The 20,234-nt window shown below is 41.9% G+C and overlaps 1 protein-coding gene across 1 annotated transcript in view; it reads left to right on the top strand.

Moving 5' to 3' along the window:
- The window catches only part of TTC27 (tetratricopeptide repeat domain 27), a 131,328-nt gene that overhangs the window by 15,090 nt on the left and 96,004 nt on the right, over positions 1–20,234 (top strand). Inside the window, exons 6-9 of the mRNA XM_024552639.3 lie at positions 7,192–7,356; positions 9,299–9,432; positions 13,090–13,202; positions 16,307–16,373. Of these exons, the coding sequence (XP_024408407.2) occupies positions 7,192–7,356; positions 9,299–9,432; positions 13,090–13,202; positions 16,307–16,373 (479 nt within the window). The remainder of the gene's footprint in view (positions 1–7,191; positions 7,357–9,298; positions 9,433–13,089; positions 13,203–16,306; positions 16,374–20,234) is intronic.

The following is a 20,234-nucleotide window of genomic DNA, read 5'->3' as shown; positions in this document are numbered from 1 at the left end:
GTGACTGTAAGTGACTCATTCCCCAAGTGGCTTCCGTCTGCAGTGTGTGGCAGTGTGTCATTTGCTTTGCCTCACAACCAGGAATTTTTTATGTTGCTGCTGTTCTAGGCTAATCAGCGACATTTTTCATTTTATCTAGTCATAAATTAGTCCATTTTGGCTGTGTCTAAATAACTCTGTAGATAGTCTTAAGCTGCAACATTCCATAAACAATTTTATTTAACAAAAAAAACCCAGTTTGCTCTGGGATTTGACCCAAGTGTTAACCAAGCCATCAGTTATAATGAAATACTGTTCAGTGTCCAGAGAAGAATCTTGTGTTTGAAATGTTGCCCTTGAGGGATCATCAAAAAGTTGGCAGGATTTTCCTCCGTCTGTGAATCCGAGCAAGTATATTGTGAACAACTGTGGTGGTTGCATGCTTGCCGGGAGTGTCACGTCGGTGCGGTGCTGTGCCCTGGAGCCATCAGAGCGCCAGTGGGGCTCTGCTGGGCCGGTCACGGTCACAGTGTGAAGGGGGCCGCTTGGGGTCTCGGGAAGCACGCTCCTCAGCACGGGTGTGGCACTCGTGTGGGCGCCACGCTGATGAAGCAGTGGGTCTCTAAAGGCTGCTTGCGGCCACACAGCCACTGTTGTGGGGTCTGATACTGGGAATGCGGTCCAGTCGTGCGTGAACCCTAGTACGGCGGTGTAGCTCTTTGAAGAGGAGCTCATGAAGCAGTCACTGTCTCAGAGAAGCAGGTTATGATGCTTCGTCAAAGAGCTCCGCTGTAACAGCTACAGGCTGTGGAGTGACTCCAGGGTTAGATTGTTTGCACGTTGGAAGAGTTTAGTCTCTTGGTGACTGATTGATTTCTAAAATAATTTGATACTTTGGAATGAATGTTATTAAATATGCTAAATATGATTATTTAATTGTAATTATCCATAAGGATTTCATTTAACATAGAGATTTTGATTTTGAGAAGAGATTTTGGTTTTAACATATGTTTTTTAAATGTACTGATTGATGATTTCATCCAGAAGGTCATGAATATTCATTTCCATGGAGTGCCTACTCATTTGGTGAAATATTAAATGTACTTCTATTGGGTCAACATGCTCCTCTTTTTATTTAAACCTTGAGTCATCCAAAGCTCAAAACTTTGTGTTCATAGTTGATTCATTGTTTTCCATTACTCCGAATATCTAAGCCAGCTCTTAAATCTTATCAGTTCTTCCCAAAGGGTCCCCACATCCATTCTTCTTTTCCATTTCTGCAACTCTTATCCTAGTTCATTTCTGAAATCTTTCGTTTGGAAAGGCCCTCTAGAGATTATCTCGTCCAGCTAAGTAACTCACTCACAAAGAATTGAGACTCAGGAGAGATTGCTCAAGAGCCAGAACTACGATCTGGAGTTTCTGACTCCAAACTGGTCAGGAGGGCGGAATTCTGGTATTTAATAGTGATAATGCAGCTAACATTTCTATAGTGCTTACTCCATACTAAGAACTGTTCTAATCTTCAATATGTATTCACTAATTTATCCTTATAGTAACGCTTATGAGATGATACTAGAGCTGACCTAGGATGGTAGAGTGGTTGGTGTAGTGTGCTTTTTTTTAAAACAGCTTTTTAAAAAAGTACAATTAACCTATAATGTCTCATTTAAAGTGTACAATTGATGATATTTTACATATGCATATACCTATGAAATTATCACAATCAAGAGAATTAACAGAACATAGTGTTTTAAGATCTGGCTTTTCGTTCCTGTTCTCTCATTGACTCCCTGTGTGACCTCAGTTAACTTAATCTAACTCCCAAACCAAGGTTCTCTTCTGTGTAAAATGAACTTTGAATCCTTTCCAGGCAAAAATAGTGTGATTGTTTTCAGGTCATCTTTCCACTCATCCTAATGCTGAAACCTATTGGAAGATTGTATCCAAAAAAGTTACCTCCTCTTTTCTTGGGTACTTTCCGAGATGACTTTGAGTGGGAGCCCATTCCATTGTTAGAATCCATATTTGCTACAAAGTGCTTCTTTTTATTAATTGAAAATACTTGTTGTTTTGCCACAACTGCTAGCTAGAGCTCCTATGCAATATAGTGGCCACTAGCCACACGTGACTGTTTAAATTAAAATACAGTAAAATAAATGAAATTAAGACTTAAGTTCCTCGGTGTCACTAGCTACATTTCAGATGCTCAGAAGCCACATGTAGCTAATGGCTTATCCATTTGGAGGGCGCAGCTCTAGAATATTTACTTCATCACAGACTCTTTGGTGGGACAGTACGGCTGTGGAGCAGCGGAGAGTTATGGCCAGCTCGCCAGTCACCGAAGGCTACTCTCGTTATCACTTCACCTCCAAAAGGTTGCTCTTTCCTTGTAGGCTCTTGCTTGGCCTTTGTTCCTTCTTCCTGTGCATCACAGTACTGGATTGAGTTTTCTTTTTTCTTTTTTTTTTTAAAGATTTTATTTATTTATTTTTAGAGAGAGGAGAAGGGAGGGAGAAAGAGAGGGAGAGAAATATCAATGTGTGGTTGCCCCTTCGGGGGACCTGGCCCTCCACCCAGGCGTGAGCCCTGACCGGGAATAGAACCGGTGACTCTTTGGTTTGTAGGCCAGCACTCAGTCCACTGAGTTATACCAGCCAGGGCTGATTTTTCTAAATATCAATTTCATCATGACATTTTTAATAGAAAAAGATCTTTAATTATGCCCAGTTTTCTCTTTGACTTTCTATTTCCTGGCAAATCTGATGTTTAATAAAAAAAGTTTTTTTGAATGCTTGCTGTGTTCCAGTCACTGTGCTAGTTGCTAGGTGGGGTAGGTGCTAGAATATAGGAAGAAAAAAGTCTAAACGTGAGAGATCAGAGAAGGCTGCAAAAGTGGCTGAGGCTTGAACTGACTGTTGAAGAATCAGTAAGAATCATTAGGTGGAGCAGTTGGACAGGGCACATGATCTGCACAAAGAGAGGCCCAGAGACTGTGTGTGTTTGGAAATTGCAGGAGCGTGGAATGGCCGGAGCAGAGTGGGAAGCATTGAGTGTCAGGTTGAGTGGGGGTGGACAGGTCTTAGGTCACTAGGACATTGTATTTCTGTCTTTTTGGTAATAGCTAAATTTCTGCTCACTGCAAGGATATTTACTGAGTACCAGCTGTGATAGGCACGCAGTGGTGAACAGGCAGGCACATGTGGACCCTGTATTTTTTTTTTCGTTTGTGAACATTACAGTCTAGAGGTGAAGTTGTAGCCAAGTTGTACCCATCTTTCAAGGCTCCGTGTTCCGTGTATGTGTATATAGATACATACATATTTACATTTATATCCATTTCTATATCCATCTATATATTAAAAACCATGACTTTATATCATCATCATCATCACAGGGTTTATTCTAGTCTTCTCTCTTCCAAATTTGTAACTGCCTTCTCTGGCAGTGGCAAAGCAGGCTCCCATTCTCTCCAGGGATGGACTTGTCCAGTCTTTCTGCATGTAATCAATCTCCCAGCCATGTACCCTGTCTCTGTGACATCACCTCAACTACGGGGGCTGCTCCCTTGGCCCTGGACTCATGGAACACACAGCTCAGTACTTGGCCTGGCTCTGTGGAATGTTGGGCAAGTCCCTGGTCCTGTCACGTACACCAGTTGAGACCCTAACCCCAAACATACTGGTCTAGTCCCAGCAAACCTTCGGGTGAGTGCCGGGCTTTGCAAACACGCTGGATGGGTCTCTGTTAAGCCACCAGCCCTGGTTTTGGCAAATGCATAGCTCGTGTCTCCAGCCTCTGCAAGCCCTCCAGCTGAGGCCCGTTTTGAGATGTTCCCGGAAAACACACTGGTTGAATCTCCAGCCAAGACCGGGCCCCGGCAAACATGCCTGAAGTCCCTGGCCCTGACCAAGGAGCTCCAATTAAAGTTTAACCTGGCATGAGCTCGCACTCGCTCACTCTCTCTCTTAAGCTCCAAGGGCTTCTGTTTTCTTCTGGTTTTCACTGTTGGTGTTGAGAAATCAGTTGTTGGTCCCTTGCTTCTCCTTTGTGGGTAGTCTGCTTTTTCCCTTTTGCTGTTCCCCAGATCTTTGTATTTGGGGTTCTTCAGTTTCACCATGACTGGATTTCCTTCTGTGTTGTCTCGTTAGGGATTTAGTGGGCTTTTTTCTTTTTCTTTTATTGCTTGCCCTCTTCTCTTTACTGGGTTTTCTGATTTTGAGATGTAGTGTCTTCCACATTTCTGGAAAATTCTTAGCCATTCTCTTAAAATATTGTCTCTTTTTCATTGTATATTCTCTCCTTTTAGGTCTTCAGACATGTTAGAATTTCTCATCTGCATCTTCAACATTCTTTAATTGTTTTATTTTCTATCTCTTTGTTTCCCTATATTGCATTCTGCATAATTTTATTTAATTTATCTTCTGATAATCTTGTCTGTTCATTCAGCTTTTAATTAATTAATTATTTTTTAAAAATTTATTTATTTATTTTTATTCAGTTACAATTGTCTGCATTTTCTCCCCTTCCCTCCATCCCACCCCAGCCAGTCCCACCTCCCTCCCCCACCTCTACCCTCCCCCTTGATTTTGTCCTTGTGTCCTTTATAGTAGCTCCTATAGACCCCTCTCCCCACTATCCCCTCCGTACTCCCCTGTGGCTATTGTTACAATGTTTTTAATTTTAATTTAAAAATTTCTAGACTTTTTTTGCCTGCCTAATTTCTATAGTTTTTTATTCCTTGTTCATATTTTCTAGCCTTTTATTTCTTAAAGCCTCTTAGACATTTCAGATACTGTATCTGGTTATTTTAGCAACTGAAGGCTTTGAGGGTCTGTTTCTACCTTTCATCGTTTCTGCTGTCAGGTATTTGTCCCACGTGTTCTGGGTTGTTTTGTTTTGCTCTGAGTTTGTGTCCTTGGAAACTTATCTGTGGGAAGTCTTTGAATCCTGGTTGAAGTTGCATTCCTTCAGAAGGCGATTTGTCTTTTTTTCCCCTACATGTCTGGCCTCTAAATTCATGGCTTGAGGTTTTTTTTTTTTCTTGTTTGTTTTTTCTACGAAGATAGCTTGAATTTGGTCTAAAAATCTATGTGAAGGCTGCCTTATGGTTATAAATTCTTGGGATAATTTTTTTCTTTTCTCCCACTGCCGTTTTCTTTGCCGACCTCTTCTGCATGGCAGACTTGCCTCCTTATTGACCTCTCCAGGAAGGTACAGGTCTTTGGGTCTCAGCTTTAAATGAAGAACACTGCCTGCTTTGGGCGGGCCCGGCGTCCCTCTCAGCCATCACAGTGGAACCCTAAGGTCCCCCCGTGTGGTAGATGGCTTCAGGGCAGAAGATGGCTTTAGTCATGCTTAATTTCGGAGGCTGAAGTTTTCATTTAGTTTTCGTTCTTTGAATATTCCTTCCTTTTTTCCCAACACATTCCTAACAAAAAATATATATTAAAAATTCAAAGCCAGCTTTTTAAAGGCATTTTGGTTGGGAGAGTAAATTGGTCATGCTGTTAGAATCTAAAGATTAAGTTGATTCTTAAAAATAAAAACCAGGATCATCCCCTTACTGTATTTGTGTGATAGTCTTTGACTTCTGAGGTACAGGAAAAGCACAGAAGTACAAGACCAAAGCCAATTATACTAAACTATGTACACCTACATGCCTACCTACATATAGAGAGGTGGGTGCGTGGGAGGGAGGGTACAGACAGCAGCCAGCTTTGGGCATTACGTGCCTTGTTTATGTGTTACCAGGACAGTTTAAGTCCGATCGTCTTCCCTAGACCCATGAGCTCTCAGCACTGCAAGTCTGTCATTACCTGCCAGTCCACGACAAAGGCAGAAGTGGCCTTTCTGTGACATTTGAGAGAGGATTTTAACCAGGTGCGGCCGGGCTTTGGGTCCTTTGATACAGTTGGCGCCCAGGACCTTCAGGGAAGATTACTTTGCTGTCATCGACAACCTAAGCAAAATGGTGTCACTTGTGAATTGTGCTAAGATCGTGGGAGATTATTATATTTCTGAGAGTAACGGTAGGACAGGAATAATGGGCAGACAGCCAAATCCCTGGGAACTTGTGCCGATTAGGGCTGTTGTTGAGGGGCGGTGAGGTGACCTGCTAGACGTAACTCATTATGCATAATTAATTTGACAATCATTTTATTTCAGCTGTGTTCCTAGGTTATTATCCTCCCCTATGAATACTTATCTGTTGCTCCTTTTTTTTGCTGTTGCTTTTATAATTTTTTTATGCTGAATTTACTTCTGTGCCATAAGTTTGTTTCTTCAGTTTCTTCTGGGCTTCCTTTTTCTTCTGTGCAACCTCCTCTTCTGGGTTAGGAACAAGCTGCCCTTTTCAGGAAGGATCCTCTCCGTGCGGCCGGGAGGGCTCATGGATGGGTTAATCCTCCCACAAGCTCTGTAAGTTTTGCGCCACATCTTGGGGGCTTCATTCCCCTGGATGTGCTCAGTGACCAGAGAATCTACATCTAAACCCTTAAGTTCAGCATTACTCTCTGTGTTTTTAAGCACATGCAGCAAAAACTCAGCACTCATTTTGGGCCACCAGCCCTGTGTCCAGCCCCACTGTTTGGCCAGGGGACACCTGTCAACTCCACCATTGGAACAACGGAATGGTGCGCATCGCTTCTGGAAAGTGACATCCTTCAGATACTTGGTGGCTTTCAGAAATGCGTACTCTTGATGGCCTGGGAGTTTCCAGGTGTTCTTAAAGTGAACACGAAGATTTGAGCCTCTTGATTTTCATGATTTCGTGGGGTTTTCTGGGTCAAGTGAATACCATTTTCAGAGGTCACTTCAGGCTGCATTTGGGAAGAGCCGTCCTTTCCTTCTAGGGGAGAAATTGTACATTCTTCAGGAGGGAATTTGAAGCTGATCTCTTCTTCAGATTTTCTATGCTGTGTAACCCTTCATAGATTCATTTGGTACTTTGCATCAACACCTTGAGTTGTCATATTTTTGGAACGAAGGAGGTAATGTATACAACGTCCTTAGCTTCGTACTTGGAACATACAAGCGCTCAGAGAGTGTTAGCTGTGACCTCTTGTGTGTGTTTCCTTATGTTCCAGGTTTAAAATTCTTTAAGAGCAGGGCTAATGTAATATATACTTCATGTATTATGGACTCAACAGTTTACTCATTAACTCACAATTTTAACTCACAGTTTTTAATGTTTCATCTTTTGTCTTGCAGTGATGAAGCTAGAGAATCTGTTCGTAGGTGGTGCAGGTCGCTGTTTGGCTATTCAGTTCCATCTGGAGTGTGCATATACATTTTTATATTATTATGAATATAAAAAAGCAAAAGACCAGTTCAATATGGCTAAAGACCTCAGCAAATTACAAGTTGATTTGACAGGTGAGACTTTTTATCTTTTGTAGATAATTGGTTTATTTTTATGATAAAACTAATACATACGTTGGCAGTTTGGCTGTATTGTTTGGTTTTGTTTGATTTTCTGTGTCCTATTCTTTGCTTTACAAAGGTAGATTTTAAAGATTTTATTTTAAAAATTCATAGTTTTACAAGAAATTTGAAATTACATATTTCCTTTATTCCTTGAGATGCCCGTTTATTTTCTAATCTGGGTGGACACCTGTTAGCAGCATGGCTGCCAGGCGGTGCACAGCGGGACTGCTGACGGCTTGGTTGTGCATGTGGGTCTCCTGGACCCCTCTGACTCCCGAGCTCGGCTTGTCCTTTCTGCATCGCCCTTCCGTGTAAATGCCCATCTGTGGCTTCCATCCTGCTTTTGTTTATGTTATGAAGACCAGATTTTTAACTGTTCTGTTTAGGTGTTTCTTCATTGACTTCCACCACTATTGATGTATAGGCACTCAATAAACATTTGTTGAGTGAACAGTAAGTTACAGAATTTCTCCTAAAACCTCTGTGTTTCTCCTGAATACCACGTAAGAAGCACTGGCTTCTTTTTATGTACTGCTCTGTCCCTGGTGTCTCACAAATAATAGGCATTCCGTATTGAGCACATTAATGGAAGTCAGACATCGTCAGCTGGTCACACCGTTGATGCCAGCTGGACATGAGCTCAGCATAGCAGACTGTGACTCCATTCTGTGAGCCCCGGAATGACCGAGCCCCCTATGTCCTCCCCAGGCTGGGTCTAGGTTATCTCCAAGGCCCATTCTTAGCCCCCAACCTTCATACTTCTTACTGAGCCATGTAATAAAAGCCTTCAGATATGTTATGAGTTAAGCATGACTTTGTGGCCTGGTCTGGGATCTTGGCCATCTTTCATTACTGTTTGTGTAGGGGAATGATTAAATATCCAGTTTACAGCTTCTGGAACTGTGGCCATGCGTATGCTGGAGTCTCGTCTGTGTTTGAAAATATAGTTATATTTATAACTGGCGAGGGTAGTTTCAGAGGTTAGGTTTTTGACTATTGTAGACTTAGGAGATTTTTCTTTTGACTACTTAAAAAACTAACAGCATAGTACTTTGTATGGTCAGCTTTAACTGTTGGTGTATTTGTTACCTAGTTTTCATAATTTTTTCTGAGTTAAGTGTGAAGAACTTAAAAATACAAGTGTGGTATTCACAAATATAAAATGAGAATCAGACTTTTCTCCCATTTAGCTATAGCCTGACTATAAAAAACCTAAGCCGTGTCAGACCATCTCAGCAGCTCTTTTTAGTGCCCGCGTTCGAAAGGCCAGTGTGTCACGTAGAGGCGGACTCACGGCAGGATGCCATCCAGACTTCTCAGGCCGGTCTGCATCGAGGTCTTTGTAATCTGACTCTTACCAGAAAATGGGTGTTAGAACTTTTTGCTCCTCTTAAAGCTATTCCGTAGCAAGTTTTTTCAGTTACAAAATGAAATAAGTTTTGGCATTACATGAAGCCTGATAGTAGGAGAGAAAGCCTGGGATTTAGAACCTGAAAACCCTGGCTTTCGGCTCTGGCTCTGGCGCTGACAGGCCCTGTGACCTTGAGCGAGCGACTCCGCCTCAGAGTTTTCATCTGTTGTATGGAGACGGTCATATTCCTCCTACCTACGGCGCTTAATGAGTTACTCCTCTGAGGAAGTAGGTGGGGTGATGCACAAGTAAGTATATGGGATTTGTTGGCAGAAATCCTGGGTTTGAGTTTGGGCCCCATCGCTTGTTGGCTTTGTAACTTTGTAAGTCATTTAAAATCATCCCAGGGACTCAGGCTTCTCCTTTGTGAAATGGAGAGACACTGTATAAACTCCAGGCCACTCTGCAAATACTGGTTTTTGTGATTGTACAGTAGATCTGATTGGCAAATCCATTAATGTGATTACATATTTTTTTCAGGGGCTTTGGGCAAAAGGACACGGTTCCAGGAAAATTATGTGGCACAGCTTATTCTAGACGTGAGAAGGGAAGGGGATGTACTTTCAGATTCCGAGTTCAGTCCAGCCCCGACTCCTCAGGAACATTTAACCAAGGTGAGTAGGATCCTGAGTTATTTAAATCAGCACCCAAGTCTAACAGTTTCAGTAGGTAAGTTACACAGGAACACTGGAGTGGGAAGAGGCATTTTGGCTCTTCTCTAGCTTTTTCAAGGAGCTTGGGGGCTACCCCATGCTTATGCTTTTTTAACCCTTAAGTAGAGCTAAAATGGTGTTCTTCTGCTCTCCTCTGAGTATGAGTTAGTAAGTAATGCGGTTAGTTATGTGGTACCCTCCTCCCCTCTTTGAACAGATCCAAAAGGCAGGCTGGGTAGAGACTAATTTTTCAAGCTGCTACCGTATTCCTTGCCCTGCTTTTGCCTTCTGTGGATGCTTTTGAACACTAAGATTTCAAATTTCTTGGGCTTCAAAATATGTAAACAAATGATCAGAATTCCTTTTTACCAGGTTTCCAGTTTGTCACGTGACTCTGTTCCTGGGCTGGTTCCTGCCTTGGTGTGTTCTTCTTGAGGTGGCCCGTGCTTCTCTTTGCGTAACTTGAATTTATGGCTCTTGGTCAGTTTACCTACTTAGAGGCATTTCCAGCTGCGTCCATGAGGCCGTTCGCATTTGTATTTTCTTATCTCAGAGACCCTAATCCACCCTTTTTGGTCGTCTTGTGGTTGGTGTTACTGCCCTTGAAGCCTGTGTCTTGCTACTCTTCATTCTACAGCCTGCAGACGAGCTTACCTTGGCTACATCAAACCCAGGAATTCTATTTGTGTATTGAAATTAATGCCAAGGGTAGGGGCTAGACACTGAGCCTCAGTGAGAACCCAGGAAAGTTATTAGATTCTTCATTTCCTTATTTGTTAAAGGGTAAGATTAGCTCTGGAAAGACACTCCACAAATGTGTTATTAATCACTGGAAATGTATAAGTAGGTCGATACACCCTTCTCCGGATGGGAAAAGGTGAGAGTTTGGGTATATTCTAGAGCTGACCAGTCTAGTCGGTAGCCATCAGCCGTGTGTGATTGTTAATCACTTGAAAGTTGGTTGGTCCAAACTGAGATGTGGAAAAGCAGAAGAAACACCAGATTTCATTGATTATATACAAAAACATGCATAGAATCTAATCAGTAATTTTCTATTGATACATACTACAAGGATAATATTTTGATGTCTCACGTTAAATCACTTTATTTGTATTTTTAAAGCTATTTTAAGTGTGGCATTTAGAAAACTTAAAATTACATATGTAGCTCTATTTTTAAAATTATGGAAAAGCATGTGTTGCAAATGGATGGCCACTAGGGTGTGCTGTGCGCCCACCAGCCCTGCCTTTGAAGGGTCTTGGTGAGGGAGGAGCAGCCCACAGTTCTGCGTCCTTCCATCAGCAATTGTAGGTTGAAACCTTGTAGATAGAGCTGGGCCTGTGGTGAGGGTGAATTGGAGGATAAACAAGGAAAGCTGTTCTGGGCTGGTTTGTGGGCAGATGACTGTTTACTAGTTAAGGGATTGCCAGTTGAGAGGTTGACCTTTAGGCCTAGACAGTTTTCAGACTTTGGGAATTGGGGGGCGGGTCTGGGGAGAGGTTCTGCCCAGCTCCACTTAACTCGCTGAAGTTTTAGCTTTTATTGAATTAGAAAAAATTTAAATCAAGTTCATTGAGGAAATACTTACATAAAATAAAATGTACCTGTTTTAAATGTACAGTTTTGATGAGCTTTGGTAACTAGAAAGACCCATGTAACCACCGCCACACAGTCAAAGGACAGAGCCCTTTCCATCAGGCCGAAGCCCACGCACTCTCCCACGGTCACCCTCCCTCCTACTGGTGTGCTTCCCGTCACGGACTAGACCTGTTCTCCCTGCAGTTTCACGTGAACGGAATCATAGAATATGACTCTCTTGTGTCTTTACTTGGTGTGATGCTTGCGACTCACTGATATTCTGATAGCAATAGTTAGCGCCTGCTTACTGCTAAGTTACCACCACAGTGTGTTTATTCATTCCTCTGTTGGTGGACAGCTGGCTGTTTCCAGTTATTGGCTGTTATGAATAAAGCTGCTTGGAAGGTTTGTGTGTAAGTCTTTGTGTGAACGTATATTTTTAATTCTTGTGGGTAAATATCTAGGAGTGGAATAGCTGGATTATGTGGTAAGTGTATTTTTTAACTTGTTCAGAACTGCCAAACTGCTTTCTGAAGTGGTTGTACTACTTAACATTCTGACCATCAAAGCATGAGGGCAGACTGTTTTCTGTGGCAGTGCCACTTTAAGAAATTTTCAACCCTGGCTGGTGTGGCTCAGTGGATTGAGCGTTGGCCTGTGATCCAAAGGGTCGCCAGTTCAATTCCTGGTCAGGGCACATGCCTGGGTTGTGGGCCAGGTCCCTGGTTGGAGGTTTGCAAAAAGCAATGAGTCAATGTTTCTCTTGTACATTGATGTTTCTCTCCCTCTCTTTCTCCCTCCCTGCCCTCCTCTCTAAAAATAAATAAATAAACAAACAAATAAATAAATAACATTCTTTTAAAAACGAAGACATTTTCAGATCTTTGTCAATGTATAAAATTGTCAGTCTTTTAAATTTTATCCATTCTAATGTGTGTGTACTAGTGTAGTAGTTCGTTCTGACTTTAGTTCGTGTTTCCCTGTTGACTGCTGTTGTCCATGAGTTTTCTGTGTGCTTGTTGGACATTTGTACACCTTCTTTTATGAAATGTCTATACAAATCTTTCCTCCACTTTTATACTGGGTTGTCTTCTTACTACTGAGTCGTAAGAGTGCCCTGTAGTCCACGCACAAGCCCCTTTTAGATATTCCTTTTGTGAGTACATTCTCTGAGTCTGTGGCTTGGCTTTTCATTTTCTTTATTCAAAGAGAAACAGCTTTTAATTTGATAAAGTCCAACTTACTAAATTGAGTTTTTCTGTGATGGTTCAGGTTCTTTTTGTGTCTGCCTACCCCAATGTTGCAAAACTTTTCTCCTAGGGTTTCTTTTAGACATTTTTTACTCTTAGTTTCTACTTTAAGGTCTGTGCTCAATTTTGGTTTAATTTTGTACAGGGTTGAGATAGGGGTGAGGGTCATTTTTTTTTCTAAGTGGATATCCAGTTGTTCCAGAATCACTTATTGACAAGACTTTCCTTTGTTGAATCACCTATGCACCTTTGTTGAAAATCAACTGACCGTATAATGTAGATCTAAAATTTTGGACTCTGTTTTATTCCATTCAGCTATTATGTCTATGTTCATTTCAGCACTACACTGTCTTGGTTTTGTAGTAATTCTTAAAATCAAGTATTCCATCAAGTCTTCTAAGTCCTCAGATTTTATTCTTTTCAAATTGTTTTGCTATTCCAGGGCCTGTTGAGAGTTGGGAGTAGATGTTTTAAATTATAGTTTAGAGGCAGAGTAGAAAGATCTGTTTGTGAATCCTGGCGCATCAACCGGAAACGGGATTTTGCAAGGTAGGCTCAAGCAATGGTAGCTGTTCCTCTCTGTTATTGATACTGCCAGTGCGTTCCTGGGGTACGGGTGGCACGTCCTCTAGTTCTACACAGTAAATTGTCCCAAATACATGTTTCAACAGAAAGGCTATTCACCATATATAGAGTGTTGTATAATCTTAAAAAAGGTTTATTCTCCCCTAGCAGATAATTGCATACAGTCTGTTGAGTGAATCAAGCATTTTCTTTTGTATTCCACCAGAATCTTGAGCTGAATGACGATACTGTTCTAAATGAGATAAAGTTAGCAGACTGTGAACAGTTTCAGATGCCTGACCTATGTGCCGAAGAGCTTGCCGTTATCCTTGGAATCTGGTAAGTTAATGGCTTGCTTGGCTACATTGAGCACCGTGCATGTTGGTTCTCTGTGTTGGGGAAGTCTGCATTCAGCAGCTCCCAAAAGTTCTGGATGAAGAGGGAATCTTGTAATTCTTCTGAAGGTTGAGAACACTTGGGCAACCAATTAAAAGGTTAGAGATTAGGCTCTGGTTGGATAGCTCACTTGGTTAGAGCTTCAACCTGATAGTGCCAAGAGTGTGGGTTTGATCCACAGCCTGCTGCATCAAAGAGTCAACCGATGAGTGCATGAACGAGCGGAACAACAAATTGACGTTCTCTCCCTCCCCTCCTCCCCCCTCCCCCCTCCCCCTTTCCTCCCTCCTCCTTTTATTTACTAGGAACCACACAAAGAATTCTCTTTCTAAATCCAAATCAATTGTATTATCACATTATTTCATTCCAGTGACAGAATTTATGCTTACTACTGAAAATTTTTTTGTTCCATTTATAATATTTAGTATATAAATACTATAAATAGCAAACATTCACAAGTAATATGTGCTAGGAATTATACCATGTACTTTTACATTATCCCTCATTAATATTCTTTTTTAAAGTATATTTTATTGATTATGCTATTACAGTTGTCCCAGTTTTTTTCCCTTTACCCCCCTCCACCCAGTTCCCCCCTCCTTCTGCGATATGCCCCTGCTTAGTTCATGTCCATGGGTTGTGCATGTAAGTTCTTTGGCTTCTCCATTGCCTACACTGTTCTTAACATCCCCCTATTCTGTACCTACCCAGTTATGCTTCTAAAACCCTGTACCTTTCCTCCCATCCTTCCCCTTCCTCCTCCTAACTGATAATCCTCCAAATGATCTCCATATCTATGATTCTGTTCCTGTTCTAATTGTTTGTTTAGTTTTTTTTTGTTGTTTTTTAGATTCAGTTGTTCATGGTTGTAAGTTTGTTGTCATTTTAATGTTCATAGTTTTGATCTTTTTCCTAAAAAGTTCCTTTAATATTTTGTATAATAAGAGCTTGGTGATGATGAACTCCTTTAACTTTACCTCATCTGGGAAGCACTTTATCTGCCCTTCAATTCTAAATGAAAGCTTTGCTGGAGTAGTCTTGGATGTAGGTCCTTGCTTTTCATGACTTTGAATATTTCCTGCCAGCCCCTTCTTGTCTGCAAGGTTTCTTTTGAGAAATCAGCTGACAGTCTTATGGGAACTCCTTTGTAGGTAACTCTCTGCTTTTCTCTTGCTGCGTTCAAGAGTCTCTGTTTATCCTTAATCTTTGGCATTTTAATTATTTTGTGCTTTGGTGTGGACCTCTTTGGGTCCAACTTGTTTGGGACTCTCTGAGCTTCCTGGACTTGTATGTCTGTTTCCTTTGCCAGATTGGGGAAGTTTTATTATTTTTTCAAGTAAGTTTTCAATTTCTTGCTCATCCTCTTCTCCTTCTGGCATCCCTATGATTCAGATATTGGCCCTTTTGGAGATATTCCAGATCTTCTTAAACTTTCCTCATTGTTTTGAATTCCTTTTTCTTCATTTTTTTTCTGGTTGAATGTTTATTTCTTCCTTATGTTCCAAATCATTGATTTAAATCTTGGCTTCCTTCCCTTCACTGTTGGTTTCTTATGGATTTTTCTTTATTTCCCTTAGTAGAGCCTTTTTTCTTCCCATATGCTTTTGAGATGTTTGAGATCTTTGAGCATTCTGACCACCAGTGTTTTGAACTCTGTGTCTGATAGGTTGGCTCTCTCTGCATTACTTAGTTCTTTTTCTGGGGTTCTGTTGTTTTCCTTCATTTGGGCCGTATTTCTTTGTCTCCTGATTTTGGCAGCCTCCCTGTGTGTGTGTACTAAGCAGTGCTGCTTTGACTCCGTTTTAGTGCACCTGTTAAGTCATATGGGGCGGAACCTTGGGTATTCGCCAGGGCCGGACAACTGTGTGTGGGGAGGTGCTTAAAGGGGGACAGTACCACTGCTGGCTGACTTCTGGGTGCTTGCCTGACCCTCTCCCTGTTTCCAGTCACTTTATCCACTTCTAGTGTGCAACTGGCACCCCTCAAGCTGCTGTCCTGGTTGTGGTTCCCGGGGTGGGTAAGGTTGCGTATGTGCCAGGCTCTCCTGAGAAACAGCAGTTTCTTCCGCTGCTCCAGCCTCCCTGGGTTTACTGCCAGAAGTTATGAAGCTTTCTTTCCCCCACAGCTCTGGAGCCCTGCGCTGCATGGTCTGGCCTGGGGCTGAGCTCACTCTCTCACAAGGGGTCTCCATGATTTTTTTCAGTCACACGTGAACGTGGGGCTGCCCATTCTGCGGGCCACCACCGCCTCGCCACCTCTCTGCCTCCAACTTGCCGCCACCACACCCCAACTCCCTGTCTCTGCCCCTTCTACTGTCTGGATGAATATAGCTTCTTTAAATCCTTGGTTGTCGGACTTCTGTACATGTTCATTTTACAAGGCAGTGCTAAATCGTTTTCCCAAATTATGCTACCAGATTGTACTCCGATCAGCATGATCTAGGAATTCCCGTTGTTCTGCCTCTTAGGTGAAAATTAGGAAGTTGCCAAATGGTTATTGTAATATTTTCATTTTTTGGCATGAGTTTAATTAATGGGAGTTGATACCATATTAATAATCTTCATTTTCTTTGTGGATTGGATTTCTTTTCCTAGTAAAATAAATTATGTTGATATTTAGTACACCAACCGCATTTCATCAGCATTTTATTACTTTCTCTACTATCTTTGGCAAAGTACTATCTACATTTGTATATAATACAGTAATATTAAAATATGTGCTTTCAAATATATGAAATAAGTGTACTTTGCCTTTCAAAAATTATATTTCATTAGCCCTGGCTGGTGTGGTTCAGTGAATTGGGCACCAGCCTGCAAACCAAAGGGTTGCCAGTTCGATTCCTAGTCAGGGCATGTGCCTGGGTTGCGGGCCAGGTCCCTGGTTGCGGGTGTGTGAGAGGCAATCAGTTGATGTATCTCTCACACATCAATGTTTCTCTCCCTCCCTTCTGTTCTCTTTAAAAATAAATAAAATCTTTAAAAAAGTTATTTTCATTAGATATAACATGCATTTTAGAAGTAATTTATATCTATATTTTTAATTTAAAGCACAAATTTGCAAAGGAATAATCCAGTGCATAAGTTAACTGAAGAGGAGCTGCTGGCATTTACTTCAGTGAGTAATATCTTCTTTCTTTCCATTTTCACTTCTTTTCCTTGTAGATTATTTTGCCTCTGGTATTTTCTTGCCTCAGATTGCTCACGTTGGAACCCTGCTGCTGAAGGAGATTCAGGGAACAAAAAAATTGGCATCTGTCTTGCTGCTGATTTAAACATAAGTACTTTTTCATACTTGGCTTAGATTTGAGGCCAGCGACCAAATGTTTCCTGTTCATTGTTTGTTCCCAGAGCATCACATAGAACAGGTGCTCAGTGAAGGTTGCAGGAGTAAAGGAAGACGCACAGCAGAAGTTTGAATCTCCACTCCACAGGCACTATAGTGTACAGCCCTCTAGTAAAAGCGAGGGTGATGCCTACGTGGATGTGATGAGAGAACTTCGGGGGTGTGAGGAGCCAACCTGGGGCGGGGGGGGGGCACGGGCTATGGGGCCTGGGGCGGAGATGGTGCCGAGAGTGTGAGGGGCAGCCCAGAGCAGTCACGGGAAGGGCTTTGACGGTCGGCAGTGCTCTGCTTCCCTGTAAGGACAGTTCCGGTGGAGTATCTGGGTGGTCATTCCAGAGAATTAAGGAGGGAATGGGGCATGAGGAAATAAAGTTGATAAAGAACACAGTGGGAGAAGAATGGCAGGGAAAAGGGAAGACAGAGTAATAGATGTCTCAGGATTTGAGATCAAAGAAAGCTTTTCAAGCAGAGAAAAGTCACAGATGAACGGGTCAGGCAGCATCTTTCCAGCATGTCTTCGATGAACACGAGTTGCTTAAGATACATTATTTCTTTCAAAGGCATTTTTATATCGTGGTTGGGACTCAGGTTAGAATTCTAATGTTTTTATTCCTTTGTTTTTCTTTCAGATAAAGCAAAAGTACTTTTATCTGATAGAAAAGCTTGCTTACTTTGTACTGTAATGTAAATTTGCAAGTTGATGTTTTCTACATATCGTTTTGGAACTGGTTGGACATTAATCCTTCGAGGTCACGTCTTAGAAATCTTTGGTTTTTTTATTATAGCATGTCTGTGTTTAGGTTACTATGTAAAAATGTCCTTATTTATTCATTACATATGCTATCAGGAATTTGACAAGTAACATGTTACAAACTTTTTAAAAAAGATATATTAAAATTATTATGCACTTCCCATTTATGCAGCTAATATTTATTAAATACTTAATATGTATTGGGGAATGTGCTGGTTATTGGGGATACAGCAGTAAACAGTCTTTCCCTCTTGGAGTTTTTACATCAGTGTGCATTTTTGTGGAGGAGCACACGGGACACAAAGAGGGAAATACATGGAAGTGTGCCGGAGAGTGGAACGCAGGGTAAGGCAGTAAGAATGGGCGGGGACGACTGTGTTAGACCAGGTGGTGGGGAAGACCTCAGTGGGAAGGTGATGCTGACCTCAGGTCTGCGTGCGGTGGGGCACAGGGAAGGAGGTGGGGCTTGGGAATGGTGGGGAGCTTGAGTCGGTGTGGGGAAGTCCAGAGCTAGATGGGGACAAGTGTTTAGAAGACAAATGGTGGCTAGGATGTTTGGGTTTCTTCTCATGACCAAGGTAAACGGGATGTAGCCGGGGATAGGAAGTGTTCTTGCTGGCCTCTCCTGGGGAGGAGGGTCGGTAGCCGCGTCCTCCTGGTTTGGGCCTCATAGGCAGTTTACCGAGTATATATTATCCACAGTTGTCCTGAAAAGACACTAACATACTCTACTCACATTCAAACAGGTAATTTCTTTTTAGCTTTTCTTGTGGAAGAGGTTGTATTTCTTCCTCTTTCTACTTCCTTTCTCATTGTTTTCCTTTTTTAAAATTTCTTTTCCCATTCTTGTTCCTCTAAGTTGTGAGGTCCTTCGGAAGAAATTAACTCCGGTAACTTCTGGTGCCAGTTAACTTATGCCTCCTGGCTTGCAGTGAAGATCATGAATTCACGTTTCATGCCTTCCCCCTCGGGGTTTCATAAAACACAATTTTTTTTGCTCTCTCTCCTCCTCCAGCTCTTTTCCGAATCAGAACTGACCTGAGAACTGATCTCTCTTTCGATGACAGTGCTTCATAGTGCTAGGCTGAACTCTTGTAAAGAGATGAGTCTGTTACCCTAAGTAATCTTTGGTAAGAAGTGGGGCAAGGAACTTAAGTGTGAGGAGGGTTTTTAGTAGCCCACGCCTACTTCGGGGTCTATACCACCCCATTCTTTTTTTAATCCTAAAGGAAGCGTAGAGGATATACCAGAAAAACCCAAATCATTCCTCATCAACTCATCCTTTTATCTGTCAGTTTTTCTTTCTAACCAGGGGTGTCCAACCTTTTGGCGTCTCTGGGACACACTGGAAGAAGAATTGTCTTGGGCCACACATTAAATACACAAACACTAACAAAAAACGATGAGCAAAAAAAAGGTTTTAAGTAAGTTTACAGTTTTGCATTGGGCTGCAGTCATAGCCATCCTGGGCCACATAGGGCCGGCCTGCAGGCCGCAGGTTCAGCACTTTGTACTTGGTACTGAGCTGGATAATAAGATGAGTTAGAAGTGGCTGCTGGTTTTAGTGAAGAATTCCATTGACGTTTATATGTTGTATGACTGTATATCCTGTATATGAATGTCCTTTATTTGTAACCCATTATTTATAACTCCAAGAGTATTTGAGTCAAGAGGGAACACTTTGGTGCTGCCCCACTTTTGAATTCCTGAACTTTTGTCCGTGTTTCTCTTTTAATAAGAACCACATTCGGGCTTCGGTATAACTACTTATGTATGTGTCTTATCTTCCCCGTAAGACCATAAACTCCCAGTTTTAGGGAACGAGCTCTGTTCTTCGCTGGGTCTTCTGGTACAGTGCTTTAGTACTTTACTAATAGTGTCATTAATAAGTGTCCGCAGACTCAGAGAAGGAATGAAACGCAGGTTGGGGCAATGCAGGCTGCAGTTGTTCCTATGGAAAACAGTACAACAATTGATAGATAATAATGCAAGAATAAACTCTGTTTTGTGTACTCATATTGTAAACCTACTTTTGAATTTATTTCTGTCCTACAGCTTGATGCTGCATTACTCCACCTAGTCCCAGAGTTTAGGTGCACTCCTCTTACCTGGTGCCTGACTCCCTAGTGTACCTGTACCTAGCGGTAAGGATAACCTCTTGTTTCCTTTTTCTCTTCTGTAAGATGGGGGAAGGGGTGACATTCTCCCCAGCACTGTTTTGAGGATCAAATTGCAGAATTGGTGTGAAAGTACTTCCAGAACGTAGAGGCTGGTACAGTCACAGCATTCAGCGATGAGCCAGGCCATCTGGTCACTGGTTTATAAGGGAATGTTTCTGTTTAAAGGAATGGAACTTTTTAAGTGGGCAAGACCTAGTTGGAATTGGCTGTAGAAGGGGGCGAGGGGGGAGCAGAGAGGAAAGAAGTAGCACACGGTTTCTCACTGGGCATCCCTTCCCAGCTCTGCAGCAGCGGGGGCGGCCTGGGACCGGGGCTCTGAGCCCCTGAGATTATGCGATGTCTTCCTTTGCTGACAGAAGAGCAAACACAGCAGACCTCTCAATACTCCCACCAGAGAATGTAAGCTTTGGAGGGATAGGACAATGGTTATTGGACATTTGGTAAATATTTATTGAATAAACAAGTGAGTGACTTGTTGGCCCTGAATTTCATTCAGTTTTAATGAACTGTCCTAAAGTTTATTAAAATGATATCTTTTTCTTTTTCTTTTTTTTTTTGGAGACACATTGCCAGTGTTTTCATGTGAGTGCAGCATTTTGAAATGTATGTGAGAGGTTTAGGGAAAATGTTTTTATTCCTCAAGGTCAGAAGCTTATCCTAAAAGGAATACTTTACTTTTTTTAAGTTGTCGCTATGGAGTGC

The sequence above is a fragment of the Desmodus rotundus genome, chromosome 5 (assembly GCF_022682495.2).
Source record: "Desmodus rotundus isolate HL8 chromosome 5, HLdesRot8A.1, whole genome shotgun sequence".
Lineage (NCBI taxonomy): Eukaryota > Metazoa > Chordata > Mammalia > Chiroptera > Phyllostomidae > Desmodus > Desmodus rotundus.
This window is presented reverse-complemented; position numbering and strand designations above follow the sequence as displayed.